Genomic DNA, 16,290 nt, shown 5'->3' with positions numbered 1-16,290 from the left:
GCTTCTTAAAATTGTGAATAAAGCATAGTAATGGCAGAGGTTGGCACATAAATCTAATATTTTTATAGGTCTATAAATTTTTTGTGGATATTTAATCATGAGTGACCATTATAATCTGTAGGCTAATGCTTACTTACCCTTTATGAGCGAAACTCATATGCATTTTATTTAAATATGGCATATCGTTGTCGTCGACGATGACTTGACATATCTTTCGCGATCTAAGTAAAGTTTTTTGCGACATAATAGTGCAGCAGATGACGTGATGTGTGCGTGATGTACTGCGAACGTTTTCTATGACAGAGGTGTGTCTTGATACAATCATGGTTGCCCTCCATTGCACTATTTTATCGTTGATCATACATTTAGAAGCACTGATCTGGATAAACTAAAGATTAGAGCTAAAAGTCGACTCGGATTTTGTATGGAATAGTCAATTCAAATCGACAAGACTTCATATGAAATTCGAGGTGACTTCGAGCTCAAGGTAATTAAACCATAACTGCCAAAGAGCATACGCTCATGGTACAGAAATATCAATACGGTACCTAGAAGCGTTAGTTAAATATTTAAGAATCGAAAAAAAATCACAAAAGAATTTCTTTTTCAATTCAAACCAACAATACTAAAAATCTTGACTATAATTGTAAGTTTTGTAATAAAAAAAATCAACTATTGTTACCTAAATTATTAATCAAAATTTACAAAACATTTCCTAATAGACAAAAATTTGTGTTCAATTTTAAGATCAATTAATAATCTAACCAAGATTCACTTGATTTTAGTTTTCTATCAGGAATTACCGATAATGACTAATAAATTGAATCAGAGTTCAAAGTCGACTCGGATTTTGGATGTAATTAAGTCAACCCTTAGTCGATTTTTGCATACAAAATCTGAGTCGCCTTCGTGCTCTGAAAATTATCAGATTTAAGACTGTCAAAATTGAAAATGTGAATTTTAACTTTGAATATTTAGACAGAATTTCGACTTAAAGTCGACGTAGCTTTAGAACAGCTTTATATCTACACTTCAATCTAATTTTGATGCTTTTCTGCAAGATTTTCAATTCACGACAAGTTTTTAAATTCTGATAAGAAATAATTAGGTAGAAAAAATATCAAGTCATAGACAATCCATCATCTAAGTGTACAAAAAGTATATCCTCAGATGTAAGAACGTCCATAGCTTGATCTAAGAAAGAAAATATTAGGAGATTTGTGATAAAAAATGTTACTTACTGAGTAAAAACAGAAAATAAGAAAAAAAAATATTATTTGTGAGCTTTTTAAAAAAGTTTACAGAATTTTCTACTTGGATGTCGAATGACTGCTTTTATGAGTTCCTGGCTGTAATATGCTGTTGACTGATCAAAGTGGTCATTTACTTCCAATGGTCTTTTTGTATAAAATAAAATGTTTCTTAATTTTTTATTGTCTAATTTTATGAAATCGAAATATGAAAGAAAATAATTATAATAAAAGTTCAATTTTAGATTGTTTACTGAAAATTTTGGGTTTATTTTGAGATTTTTCAGGTGTTGCTGGATATATACATGTTGTAGACTAGTTCAGAGGTAGGTAGCTTGTCATTTGAATCGTACAGCAAGTGTAGAGTAGGTTTAGGTAAACCCTCAAGGTTTGCCGCGAGAAGCAAGAGATTTCCAGCCACTAGACTAGTTGTTGACTACTTTTTCTACCCAAACAGATCCAAAACTCAACAAATAAAGGTAAGAATAACTCAGAAACTAAGCATCAGCTGTTCAATATCTCATCGAACTCAAATAACGTAAAAGCTTTCATCCCATCCAATTACTTTCATTAACCTACCTTCCAAAAAACTTCACTTTCATTCCCTCCTTACCTTCCATAATCGAAAACAATTACAATAAAAATTTATCCATTTTGATCATCCCATAAAAAATTTATATAATGACTCATAATCGCATGCTGGTGCAACAACTTTTTTTTTTATTAATTCTTCTTTCTACGTTTTTAGCTCAATTACCTTATTTTCTTCCGTAAGATATCTCGCATCGATTGTACCTACTTATCTAGTTTAGATACTTATGTGTTTATTTGCTGTTTTCTCACGAAAAAAAAAACTTTTTCTTGTAATGAGTAAGGAAAGTTTTTGGGTGATGTGAGGGGATGGAGCGCATTTTTTATATCTGTAAAATATGAGCTCAATTTGGAAAATTATTATTTTAAATTCATTTGAAAATTAAAAAAAAATGAATTTAAAAGTTTTAAAAAAATTTAAATTGTAAATTTCAGAAACATTTAATTTGAAAATTTTAAAAAATTGGATTTAAGATTTTTTAAAGAAATTGAATTTGAAAGTTTTAAAAAAAAATTGAATTTGAAAATTTTAAAAAAATTCAATTGAAAACTTTTAAAAATTGAATTTGAAAATTTTTGAAAAATTTTATTTGAAAATTTTAAAAAAAAGTTTAATTTGAAATTTAATATTTTCAAAGAATTAAATTTAGAAAATAAATTGATTTTTGTTTTTCAAAATTTCAAATTTATTCCATTTGAAATTTAATTTCCAAATTGAATTTTTTTGTCAAAAATTAAATTTTAGTTTTATTTTTTAAAATTCAATTTTTCTTTAAAACTTTTAGAAACTAACATTTGAATTTAAAAATTTGGAACTTTAAAAATTCAGAATTTCAATAAATTTAAAATTCAAAATTCCAAAAAAATTCAAATTTTTAATTTTTTTTGATCAATTTAAAATTTTTATTTTCTTCAAAATTCAAAACTTTTAGAATTAAAATTAAATTTTAGATTTACAAAAAAATGAGTTTAAAAATTTCACTTTTATCTTTATCCCTAATTAGCTAAGCCAAAATATTGTTAATCCATTCATTATTATTATTCTATTCATATCTTCATCATAAATAAAGAAATTTCCAAAGCAATCGACTCTAATCGCTAACTACATAGCCAAATTATCCAATAATTTTCATATTCACTTGAAGCTATTCATTCAAATTTAAATCCAATAATCATAATGAGTTTTAAATTCACAATAATCCATTCAACTTATCGACTCATGTAAAGATTTTTTTCGGATAAAAGCAGCTTATACAGTACTCATCATTACCGCTTAAATATCGCCATCAGCAAACGAAGCAGCAAAAAAATATGAAATTATTCAAATGGTGTGACGACAGGCATTGCACATGGAAGCATACAAAATAACAACGTTGTGCTGATTTGAATATTTAATTTACTGGTAAGATCGTGCCTTGGTATCAGACAGAAGAATAATTAAATATGTTAAATCGGCGAGAACTTCTGTGCAAGAATTTTTAAATTAAGCATGAAGTAAGGATGATTCCTGGCAAAATCGTTAGTTCCATTCTGTAAAGACAGAAGCATTAAAGCAAATTGATTCGTGGAACTAATTTTTAATGCTATTTTATGTTGCTGAAGAATTGCATTCAATATGAATATAGAAGAATAAGATTAGGGGGACATTCTTTAATGACGTCAATCCTACATCGACTCGGATTCTGTATAAGAATGTTGACTCAGCTCCACATAATATTCGAGACGATTTTGAGTTCTGATCAATCCTTAAACTAGCTCCATGAATTGTACCATAACTATAAAGTTCTCACTGTAGCATCTTCGAGAAGCATAAGTCGGTCAATTGATTCAAAATTTTGTGTATCAGGTAGGCGTAACTCTGGCAAGGTGCTGTCTTTAAACCGAATTCTGGTTTTAATTCCAAGAACTAACTTTTTCTATTCAGCATCCATATAAGAAAGCGTAGTGTCAACATGATGACTCACTCAATTCTGACCAAATCTCCTTTGAAGTGTTATCTATGTTTGAAACATAATGACCAGTAATTACTCAGAATCTGAACCCTAAATACTGGAGATCTTAAACGTACAAACCATAAGAGTATGGCGAATAAGTTATAAATGCATAATTTTCTTCCAATTTGTTCTTACATGCTGCATAAATGTGTAAAATTAAGAATAAATGTTGTGCCTTAAGCCATAACAGCTAAATTGCTAGTTAAAGAAAGATTGCTTTGGCCACCTATGCAGCATCTCACAATTTGTTCTAATTCTGAGATTAAAAACTGCAAACATACGACATTTAGAATCAAGGATCCAGAATTGATAGTGCAATTAATAGACTAAAGAATAGACTCTCTTTAACTTGTGCCTACGTATTCAGATATAAAGTATTAATCGATGCCATATTTACCATTAAATTGCACTAAACCAAATGAATTCTGACCCAATTCAAGTCTATCTTGAGAATAAATCAACTTAACTTAATCCCAAACACATCTACTAATCCAATTACGACAACTTACAATCTAATAGCTTTAATAAAGACATTCCTATGACAAAACCACAAGAAATCTCTTAATCACATTCAATTAATTTCAAATAATTCTTTATACACCTAGACCGTCAGTCATTAGCATTATCTTCACATAACAACAATAATCATCATCATCATAATAATCATAAAGCTAATTTATAATGCACAATAATTATTCAATCAAAGAATTCTGATTATTATGCATAACATACAAGTTCGTTAGAAAGATCTTCATCGTTTGATTGATACCTTTCAATTCCACACGTCAAGTTCCATATCAAGAAACAAAAGAAATTCTCAGACTCGAAAGAAAAGTGTCATTAAGTTTAAGATGATTCATTCAATTCCAAGAAAAAATAAAAACTATTTTTTTGATGAATATTAGCATTAAGTAAGTGTATGTATAGCGCATGCTAATGATGATGATTAACAGTTATAATTCTCTCTTTCTCAAAGCCTGCTCTTCTCCTTTTGATTTGTTATCTCTCGTTGTTGTTTATTTCTTTTGCTACTTCTTAAGATCGGGCGCATGCAAGAACGGGTAGCTAGACAAATTTCTGTATAGTTCCTTATATGCGCTTCTATTCATATGCTGGTTACCATTTTTGATCTAGCACACATCTGCTTTACATCTTGTTTTCTCTCCGTGTCTTGTAAAGAAAGCATTCAACAAAGCATGGCACACTCCATTAAGATTATGTGGTATGAAATTGAGGTTTAAGGCGCATTAAAAAATATATAAAAAAAAGGGAATTTCTTTTCGAGTTAATATTATTTTACATTTTAGGATTTGAACCATTTGATCTTTAGCAATCTTAAAGAGTTGCATTACTGACACTTTTATTGATAAGCTCAGTTACTGCAATTTTTAATATAATTCCTCAAATTTAAATTTATGATAAAGTGACTGAAAGAGTTCACTTAGATGACCGACTATCCAATTGAATAAAGCTGTTGATAGACATAGAATTTTAATCAATGTTGGACATTGGCACTTTTTTGATGGGGTTTTGGGATTTTTATCTCGAAAAACTCTAACAAATTGAAAACTTCTGTTCAATAAAATGTGAGAAGAGGGGGTAGATTACGAAACTAGCTACCCCTGAATAGGTCCACGGCCCTAGGGTAAGCTGTTGTTATCGATAGAGCTAGTTTAAAGTTTTATATAAGACTTCATGTAAGTCATGTAGTGTCATGTAAGACGTGAAAGAGCTAAGAGATACTTTGGAGTAAAAATGCAACCTCCTCCTTCAACTTTTTGTTCAAAAGGGCAAGAATAGGGTTGATCCTTCATCCTGACCTCCGTGCTGAATGCGCTTTTGGTGTTACGGCAAGCTGTTGCAATTTCCTTAACCAGTTTATCATCTACCTTATCATCTATCTTGTAAAACAACGCAGAAGAACATCCAGCGACAAGGATGTTTGGAGGCAAAACCCACACCCTAATCCTTCCTCCTTTTGTCCCAAAAATCATAATCTAAAAACATAACATTCACAGCGTAAATGTGAAAAACCAGCTAATCAAGTAAGTAAACAAATGAAAGACTTCATCACAATAGTCTCCCAAAAACAGTACAAACCGATTACCACACCATCACCATCTAACCTCAAAAAATCCGCTCCAACAACTCAAGAAAGATTCAGCAAAAAAAATGAAAATGTTCTTCAATTCAGTATCGTTTTGTTAGTCAACTTGTTCGGTTGTGAAGTTTCTTGATTCCAACAAGCAATCTTTCTGTTTAGTTTGGAAAGCGCACAGCTTAGTTTTCAATTCATATTTTTATTTATTTTCATTTCTCTTCAAAAAAAAAAAAGATCATACGCGCATTACTTACGCTACTTCACATTATTATCATCATCATCATTCATTATTCAATTTTTACGATATTACTTTTACTTAGAAAAGAAAAGGAGAAATAGAGAAGTGGATCAGTCGGTGCTTGTTTTTCCATCCATAGACTCTATTGCTGTGCGCTTCATAAATTTTTTTTTATCAGATTATTAAAAAATGGAAAGGCGACAAATGGATATTTAAGCGTATTCAAGACGTCGAACTAAAATAAGAAGCATAAAAAAATCACAAAAAAAAGAAGTCACAAATTTGGAATTAAAGAAGAGAAATGCTCTGTGGTGTATTGGATTCACAACAAAGATGCTTTTATGGCATTTCTATAGTCTTTTTATTATTTTTAGTCTACACAAATTCACATATTCACGTAAATATCTCCCATCAATTCATAACAATTCAGTTCCAATCAATGACTTAAAATTCTTTCCTATTGTCTCAACTTTAATCCGTACTTAACAGAGACATCAATAGAATGTCCACAACGACAATGTAGGTTAGCATTTATGTGCTGGCTTGAAGGTGGTAATGCGGTTCAAGGATGTGGATATAATTCATGGTTATATTCATGCTGCATGAAAGGAACTCCTCAACAGGCGACATCAACAAAAATTTCACAATTATCAAAACGTAAACGACAAAATGACGACAGAAATGTACAGAAAAAATTATCAAAGCGACGTTATGATACGTCCGAGGCACACTTAGTGACACAGCCAAATTGTGGAATTCCGAGAACGCCAAGTAATACATTACAGAAAAGAATTATTGGTGGACGACCAGCGTATTTTGCAGGTGAGAAAATGTGGTTGTAAATTAAGCGATTTATATTGTGTTGCGTGACATTGGAAGTGCTGTGACGATTTGAATTGTTAATGCTGTGAGTGGAATGGGCTGCGATTAGTAGGTCGTATGTTTAGTTCAGTGGTGGATAACCTGTGTGCCGAGGCCAACTAGTGTGAAGTGGCAAGTGGTAACTAGTGATGGAGCCAGTTTAAGGCGCCATTTGGCGGAGCCCATGGATGAAAACATGATGGGCATGTTTCATGTGACCAACCCATTTTTTGAGTGTTTTGTGTGACTAATTCAGCCATTTTTTGGAACAAAAACCAAAAAACGATCGAATTAGGACAAAATCGGCTGAACATGATCAAAAAATGTACATTTTCTAGCAGTTTTTAGTAAAAAAATGTAAAAATTCGGCCGAAAAATCGGTCCAATGAACCACGATTGAAAACTTTACTGTCAGCAGAGTATGTAAGTTCGTCTACCTGGAAGTTTGACAGATATGTGCAATTTCCTATAATGTCAAGTTATATTATCTATAAATCGCAACCTATTCCACTGGAGTGTGTTAGCCGAAGCGACACAAATGAAGTACAAATAAAAAAGCCTTAAAAGCTCCTTGGTGAAGCCTTCTTGGTTTATGTTGCTCGAGTGGGTTTTGGACATGCTAGATAGACTGAGCTTTCATAATCAGGCTCCAAGCATTTTCTATACTTAAAAAGTAACATTTCAGAGAATTTTACATGCATTTGTTTCCAAAAAGCATTAATTTTTTCGATAAAAATTCCTAAAAATGTACATAAATTGAACTTTATATCTAGAGCAAAACAGCACAAAAAAAGCTCATATTAGGATATCAACATTAATGTATGAAAAACGACATCCCACAGAAACATTTTGCATTGCATTAAATTTCAATCATCATAAATTGTTCTTCTTCTTCTTAATTCCATTAACATACAGAATTTCCATGGCAGACACATATCAGGATAAAAGGTAGGTGTACATATATAAAATTGTGTGACATATGATATGCATTCATTATTGACTCATTTTGAATTTCTTAACCAAAAAGTGTTCAAACCCCACAAAATTAACTAATTAAATCTGATAGAATTTCAGTGCGGAGGTGCTCTCGTCTCAAGAAGATTTATCGTAACCGCAGGACATTGTATCTCGAGAGCGAAACTTCGAGACATTGTAGTTTATCTTGGTGAGCTTGATACACAAGATTCAGGATTTGTCTTTGAGCCATTGCCAGCAGAAAAGCATACGGTTATACAGAAGTTCATTCACCCAAAATTCAGATTTCGTCTTACGCAGCCTGATAGATTTGATGTTGCTGTCATGAAATTAAAGAAGGCTGCGGGGTACAAGTAAGTAACGAGAAAATTTTTGTTGATTTTAGTAAGTAATAAGAAAGAAGATACATTGTGCTGACTGTGCGGTGTGTTGACAGAATTTTTTTACGGGTAGATGATTTTTGGAAGTTTGCAGACTTTGAATTTGAGAGAAAGTTCAGCTTTTTTGGTGGGATTTTAAAGACATACTTATAATAGCACAAAATTGGTTGATCGATCGGAAATTCTGCTTCATGCTTACTTGCCCGTACAGCACACCCTGTTCGCTATGGCATACCATACGCTAAGCACACCCTACGTCGCCATAATACCGATTACCCAGTAGTGGCCCTGACGACATGATGACTGAATTCGATATCAGGTTCGCCGCATTGTGTCGCTCAAGTGTGACTCCGAATTGGTTCCATAATTTGTTCAAACCTGGCAGCATGTCAGAGCCAAGTCGACCTGGTGACGGATTTTGGATCGATTAACCTACTTGTGCTGTTCTGGCTCATAATAGATAAGAATTAGTAGTAATTAATGACTCTCAGTCATAGCTCAAGGTTGACTTAAATTTTGAACTCAGTCAAGTTGATTCGAGTCGACTTCCAGGTGTAGGAGGAGGGTGCCATTCTAAATATTCGTTTTTTACATAGTTTAACAAGTGAACGGATTCTGGATAATTTATACCAATTTCTCAATAATATCCAATATTTCAATTTTAGAACCCACATTCTCCCAATCTGCCTACCAACCGTGCCAATTGACATCACCGGCAAATGGGGAAACATAAGCGGATGGGGAAAAATATCACAAGAACACGGACACACAGGCACTAATATTTTAAGAACCGCTTCAGTTCCAATTATATGTAAGTATATCATCTCATGTGATCCAATGATTATTGTATTATATTCTTAAAGTACCGTATGCAATTTAATTCCATTTTTTATATCTTTTATTTCTGTTGTTTTCATTTTTTTTTTTTTCGTTCACATGCTTCTTGTTCATTACTGCCTTGTTCTACCAGCTAAAAGTGAATGCATCAAATGGCATCAAAAGAAGAATATTGTTGTTGAATTATTTGATGAACAATTCTGTGCTGGATACAAGAATAAGACGATTGATGCGTGTCTTGGGGATAGGTAGGTTAATAGACATAGAAATGAGGTAGAGATGGAGATGAAAAAAAACATTGAAATAATTAAGAAAAATTAAATAATTGATGAATGAAATGAGAGTATAATGGCTCTTACATCCAATAACTTCTCGTGGCTTATAAATGACAGAAAGAATCTCTTTTTTTACTTCTGCATGGGAGTATAGAAGTTGAAATTCTACTTTTCATTTTTAATTGGAATCTCTTTTTTTAACGGAATTTACTTCTTTTAAATTGTGTGTCGGTTGAGTCATGTTAAACTGTAAGAGATTGTCTTTGAATAATTCTAAGGAAATCAAAGAATGGGTTAACTGGATGAATAATTAAATGAAACATTTAATGGTGAGAATTGTTCTAGTTCTTATGTCTTTAATTGGATATAAACTACCGGAATTGGCAGGAATATTTTTTAATTGTTCTGGAATCTTAAGACATACATAAGATTAAGTTTACAGGCATTAAAAAATATTTTTTGAAGGAAATACTTACTTAACTATCCGGATTACACAAAGTTACAGTCAGTTACAGTTTGCAGTAAATGAGGTAATATGCAGAATATATGTAGATTGCAATTTGTGGTCATTTAAGTTATACCGAACTGCATATAGCTGAAAATTGCATTCCATGCTCTCAGAGAATTGTCAATGACATTTGAATGCAAGATAAATCCAAACCAATAAATTAGAATTAACTCGGATGCAAGATCGGCATGACTCTGGTTCAGAGTCGGATTTACCTTGATTCATCCCACGGTACAGTCACGCGTGACGTAATTCCTGGCCTGGATATCCTTTTTAAACCGTGTGCTTTTTGGGATCTTCTTTCGTTCTATTTAGTCCACAATCAGAACAGTAAGCTGTAAAATTATTACAGAGCCTCCAGCTAGACTTCGTCGCTTTGTGGTGTGCTGTATTACTGGAATCCTATTCAATCATTATTTTGTTTTAAATTGTATTTACCCTGAATCGACGTTTTCATAATAGTTTGTCAAAATATGCAAGTTACAATACCATGACACTAAGTGGTGTTACTCGGGGAACACCAGCAGTTAACATGGACTGTTAAGATGTAATTTTAAATAGGACGAGGCGTTATGTTGTACTATTTAAATTTTATTTCTACACTTCTCCTGACTGTATATCTATTCTATGCTGATTTAATACATATTAAATACTCATTTCTATTTTCAGCGGTGGTCCTTTAACAATTGTTCAGAACGGACGATACTACTTATTAGGAATTACAAGGTAAGCTCAATTTTTCGCAATCTTATTCTTAGTCTCATAACTGAATATCTTTAAATCTCATTACAGCGCTGGCTTCGACTGTGCAAGACCCCTCCAACCCGGCATCTATCACAATGTACAAAAAACCTATAAATGGATACAAAACATAATTTATAAGAATAATAATTAACACAGTTCAATAATCAAATAAACTTTCATCACTTACTATTAAAACCATAATTATGAGCATTTACTGATCTACGAATTGAAATGAATTAAGCATTTTTCTATGGAATTAAGTTTACAATCATTTTATTCACCTTGTGGTTGTAAAAATTTGATGAGGAACGAGGAGAAAAACAAATATTAACTGTTCATTTTACTGCAATTTACATGTCATGACCTTTCACTATTGGATTACATTTTCACTTATAAATTACTGTTAGTAGATGCAAAAATGTGTATCCATATGTATATTCACTTATGCAACGGGTATATTCTTACTGGTTAAGAATAATGGAATATAGGATATGAAGCATGTCGAGTTGACTCGTTTTATCAATTGATTCGGATTGATCTAATTGGTTTCAATTGGCTCAACCTTAATTAAGACGACTGAGAGCTCTGGTTCAAAAGTATATGTAGTGTAATAAGCCAGTTAAAGATTAATTCTAGATAACAAGGAAAAAGATCTTGAATTTGAAATTAATCTCATTTTAAAATAAGAAGAGAGTTCGATTTCTATCAGAAATTGATGGATATTATGAAAAATGCCAAGCTTCTTTGGTTTGAGATCAAGTTCAAACCCCAAATGTCGTCCATCAGTGCTTACAATACCTTTGTCAGTTCAATACAATATATATGCAAATTTAGTATAAACAAAGTAATTCAAGAGCTTTTTATAGCCTAATATGAACTTTGGTATTTTGAAGCTTCCTAAAAAAAATTATTATAGATTGAACTCGAACAGTTCATGTTCACTAAGGGCATCCACTACGTCTCCATATTAACGTTAAGATGCGAAAGAGCCTTGCCGAGACCGTGACTTTTTTAAAATTTAAAGAATGTTCTTTATTTTCCATTCAAGATAAGACATGGTCACATTACTCTACAAGCTTCAGTGATCTACTAGATAGAGCATTAGGTAAGTAACCTAGAAGTCATGAGTTCGATTCTCACTCCATTCAATTTCTTTCAATTTTAATCTAAACTTAAAGTCCAACTATGTAAGTAAGTATGCGCCTATCCAAGACACTCTAAGTCACTGAGTTGACTTTAAGCTCTACTCTATCCAAACCATAAATCCACATATTTTTTATTACAACCGAACCATAAAATCACTTCATCATAAACACATAATTGCCAATGTGTGGGATTTTCTTTATTTGCTAATTCCATATGATTACTTTACATCTTTTAAAAAAACAACAACCACAACATGACAATTGCATGAAAAAATAAATCTCACATTTCTCTTTGCCAGTCGATTCCACATCCAACCATATGTAATTCCACATGACGTTTGTGGTTGTGTGTCGTATGGAAGTAATTAAAATTAAGTTGTCATGTGAATCGGATTTACACTACAAAAAGTATTAAAAATTATAATGTTTTATTTGACTTAATACATTTACGGTCAAATGGCGACTAAGTCCGACTCATCATGCAAATAGACGTTGAGCGGTTGAGAAATAATAAAAATATATTATATTAAGTTTCACTTTCTTTTCGAATTCAGTCGAGCAAGTTTTCATTACCATTTTAAATGTATTTAAATTTCCCTCCACTATTGTTTTGTTGGTAACCCGTTCCTACATGTGTGTGACTGACTGTTCATTTGAGCAATTTATTAAATAGCCATGTTTGATGTTTGACTTTGAAAAAAAAAACCAACATAGGAGTGCATGAATGGATATATGAAAATTATTATGAAATCACTTCCATTGCGATAATTGAAAAGAAAGAAATTTGTTGACTTTCATTTGCATTTATCATCGTATTTACTTCCTAACAATGAATTTTGCTTTGTTTATTTAAAATATATTTATTTTTTTGTTGATATTTCATTTTGATTATCAGAGCGCGAAAGTTTTCTTTTTTTGCTTCTTCTCTTCTGTTTCAGATTTATCTTTGAGTTTAGTATTTAATGAAGCATCAAATTTAACCTAAAAATTTATAAATGCATGGATAAATTTGTTTAGATTTTGATACGATTGGTTCTATATAAAGACTGCATTTAATACTGTCATGTCAGATACATAAGCTAAAACAGTGAAGCTTTTTTGATGAGCTTAGAACGAAACCACACACAGCATATGGCTTGTGGAATTTCCAAAAATTTTTTTTTGGCTGCACACAGGTTGCATTCCTTTGAGCTAAAGTGATATTCATTCGTTTGGCATATATTGAAATCGCTGTGTTAGTATACTTAGAACTAAGTGACAGCCACTTAGGCGAATTTGGTTGTTTTCGACAAGTGAGTGCTACATGGTTCTAAGTATATTTGCTGTCCCGACACAGATATATGTGTCGATCAGGACAAGTAGTCAAATTGAATTAATGATGTTAGAATTCTATTATTGGCATAGAAAATGCAGCTATGGTGTATTGGTGGTTAGAGCAGAAGTGGACAACCTCTGTGTCGCTGCACCAAATGAACTTAAATTCCAAATCTCAAAGCATCTAAGTTTTAATCAGAAGAATGAGCTTAAATACCACATGTCATAAATTAATAAATACATTCTAAGAACATGATGTTGAACTAACAGTAATGTATTATTTCGTATAACGTTCCTGAGTGTGACTTGAACCAATTCCTATGATTTCCTCTTGTAAGCTCCTTCAACTTAGCAATCAAGGGTTATTCGGCATTATGACAAAATGCCCTATATAAATCACACAGTTTTCTGTATCCCTCCTTACTACTGCATTTCAACAATTCCATTTCAACACCTGATGATTATTTTTGTAATTAAAGTTCTTATGACTACATGCTATGATTAACAATAAATTAAAACGATGTTTTTTAAACTTTTTAATTTTGTTCAAAGCTTTTTTACAACTTTTTTATGAAAGCTTCATTAAACTTCCTCTTGACTTACTCAATAGTGGATGCATTATACTTTAAGCATAAAGGCAATAGAAGTTACTAGAACATTTTGCAATATCATATCAAATTTAATAATTAAATCAGCAAAGCCTACACAGTCAATAATGGCACATCCACTTAGACAACGGATGAAGAAGTTCATCACACATGGTCCATTCAGCATTCTAAGACGAATCACAAATGAAAATTGGTTCATTCGCATTTTATGGATATTATCTTACATCATATCCATATCATCCTTTACTTATTACGTTTATGGCATTTACGTAAAGTGGCAAATTGATCCTGATATATCCATTAACATTAGAACATTGCCGTACCATGAAATTCCGTTTCCAGCCGTCACATATTGCTCACCTCATGTCATATCTGACGAAGCTGCTAATTTTACTGATTTTTGGAGGAAACTGTACCTAAATGAGAAGTTGCCAGAATATTCGGAAGAGGAACAGAACTTATTATCTACAATGATTGAGGTTTGCACAGCTAATATATATAAAAGTGCTAGAAGTTTTAAGAACCGGACAAGGTCCAACATCATAAAGCTAATCACTAAAACTCGTCGCTCATTTGAACTTCTGCATGGATTCTGTGGAATGGAAACTTTTACCTACAATTGTGAACGGATGTTCAACATTGTCTTAACGGACAGAGGACTTTGCTACTCATACAATATGCAAGGCTACAATACAATCTTCAATAAAGGTGTATTAAGTAACGATTTTGACTTTTATAGACGCAAGACTATCGCAAAAGCTTTATATACAAGAAGTCCACTTTACAATGAGACTGTTGATGACGACAATGAAACTATACATTGGACATTGCAAGATGGATATTTGACCAAGACTGTCAATGCCATTCCTTATCGGTCATCAAAGCGGTCAATAGGTCTGTTTATGGGATTTCAGAACCTGAATTTCTTCAAATGTTTTGGCAACTTTTTCCATGTCAGCTTGCATTTGCCAAATGAAGTTCCGATTCTCACTAAAATATCAGCATTTGTCAATATGTCATCAAGATCCCTAATCCGTTATGAAGTAAAGTCAATCTAGCATAACATAAATATGAAATCATACCCGCCAGAAACTCGTCAGTGCTATTTTGATGGCGAAAAGCAGCTGAAATTCTTTAAATCTTATACAGCATCTCATTGCACCATTGAATGCCTTGCAAATTATACAGTTCAGCAGTGTGGATGTGCGACATTTTACCTACCAAGATCACCTAACACTCGAGTTTGTGAGCTGTTTGATATACAATGTACTAGTGATGCTTTTAGAAATATTAATGTCTATAAAGTAAAAATTGATGAATATAACACACCCTGCAACTGCATGCCACCATGTAATGACATCAAGTATACCATTAAGGATGTAACATCGAAACCTATTGACGAATCTAATTCTTTAATCAGAATGTTAAGGAAACATAAGTAAGTTGGTCCAGATAACAAAGAACTTGCAAAAAATTAGAATCTTCAGGTAGGCGCTAGGGCAGCGTTGCGTCACTGCTTAGCCGCTAAGCCTTTTAGTACCTTAATGGGACCATAATGTTTGTTTTTGGTCTGTTTTGGTCAATTAGGGCAACTTCGCGTCTTAACATTTATACGGCGACGTAGCGATACCTTGCTAAATACATTGTACTGTTCTGGAACCGTTTCTAATAATTTTTCAAAATTTTTACAGCCATACGGCACCCACAGTCATAGAAATCGGAATTGATAACGCAGAGTTCGAGGAGCAAGAACATTTTGCTGCATATGGCCTACAAAATTTTATAGCTGATGCTGGTGGACTTCTTGGATTGTTTATGGGCTGTTCGTTTCTATCAATAGCTGAATTTATTCAGAATTTATTTAAATATTTTCATGAAAATAGACATAATCGTCACAATGTTGTTGCAGCTGAAGGAACTCAGAGGAACATTGTTTAAAGATGATATTTGTTATTGGCTGCTGTTTGTTTTGCTTGTTAATTGTGATTGTGTCTTTTTCCTATTATAATAAGGAGAATTGAGGAAGACGAAGTGTTGGAATGTGATTCCTGTAGTGGACTATCAATGGTTTATAATTGGGAATGCAGTAGTAATCAGATACAGAATATGTATAATCCATATATGGTACTTTATCATATTCTTGAATAACACTCGTTAGCTCAATGGCAGGATCATGCTATAGAAAGTCATTGAATGTTGGTTCGAGTCCCACTCAGAATCTTCTATTCAGAATTGTACTTTTTCTGTTTAATCAACACGAAGTTTGACTTCCGAAGCTGGCAAAATGTCAAGTGTTATGCTGCTTAATGTACTTTAATCACTTTTGATGTACAAGTACGCTAAACAGAACAATAAAGAACTTATGCGTGTGTCAATAGTAAAGAAATAGGCTAATTTCATTGGACCGACCATAACCAACTGGACTTGCAGATTTTTCAGAATTGTCACCTGATTGTCACTTTATTTCCT

The 16,290-nt window shown here is 32.4% G+C and overlaps 1 protein-coding gene across 1 annotated transcript; it reads left to right on the top strand.

Annotated features, from left to right (window-relative positions):
- Positions 1 to 6,053: 6,053 nt before the first annotated feature.
- Positions 6,054 to 10,944, top strand: LOC139093883 (serine protease 33). The gene is made up of 8 exons (XM_070644734.1): positions 6,054 to 6,571; positions 6,664 to 6,996; positions 7,951 to 7,983; positions 8,102 to 8,363; positions 9,056 to 9,201; positions 9,361 to 9,475; positions 10,680 to 10,736; positions 10,803 to 10,944. The coding sequence occupies exons 1-8, from the start codon at positions 6,508 to 6,510 to the stop codon at positions 10,903 to 10,905; spliced, it is 1,113 nt and encodes a 370-aa protein (XP_070500835.1). The 5' UTR covers positions 6,054 to 6,507; the 3' UTR covers positions 10,906 to 10,944.
- The last annotated feature ends 5,346 nt before the right edge of the window (positions 10,945 to 16,290 follow it).

This window comes from Chironomus tepperi, unplaced genomic scaffold (genome assembly GCF_022539635.2).
Source record: "Chironomus tepperi strain 1889 unplaced genomic scaffold, CSIRO-AGI_Ctep_v1 contig_346, whole genome shotgun sequence".
Lineage (NCBI taxonomy): Eukaryota > Metazoa > Arthropoda > Insecta > Diptera > Chironomidae > Chironomus > Chironomus tepperi.
This window is presented reverse-complemented; position numbering and strand designations above follow the sequence as displayed.

Bases quoted from the DNA above. Each gene is read 5' to 3' on its own strand.
- LOC139093883 (XM_070644734.1), top strand. From the start codon at position 6,508: ATGCTTTTATGGCATTTCTATAGTCTTTTTATTATTTTTAGTCTACAC. The intron at 9,202-9,360 runs GTAAGTATATCA...TTGTTCTACCAG, and splicing joins CGCTTCAGTTCCAATTATAT to CTAAAAGTGAATGCATCAAA. The intron at 10,737-10,802 runs GTAAGCTCAATT...ATCTCATTACAG, and splicing joins TACTTATTAGGAATTACAAG to CGCTGGCTTCGACTGTGCAA.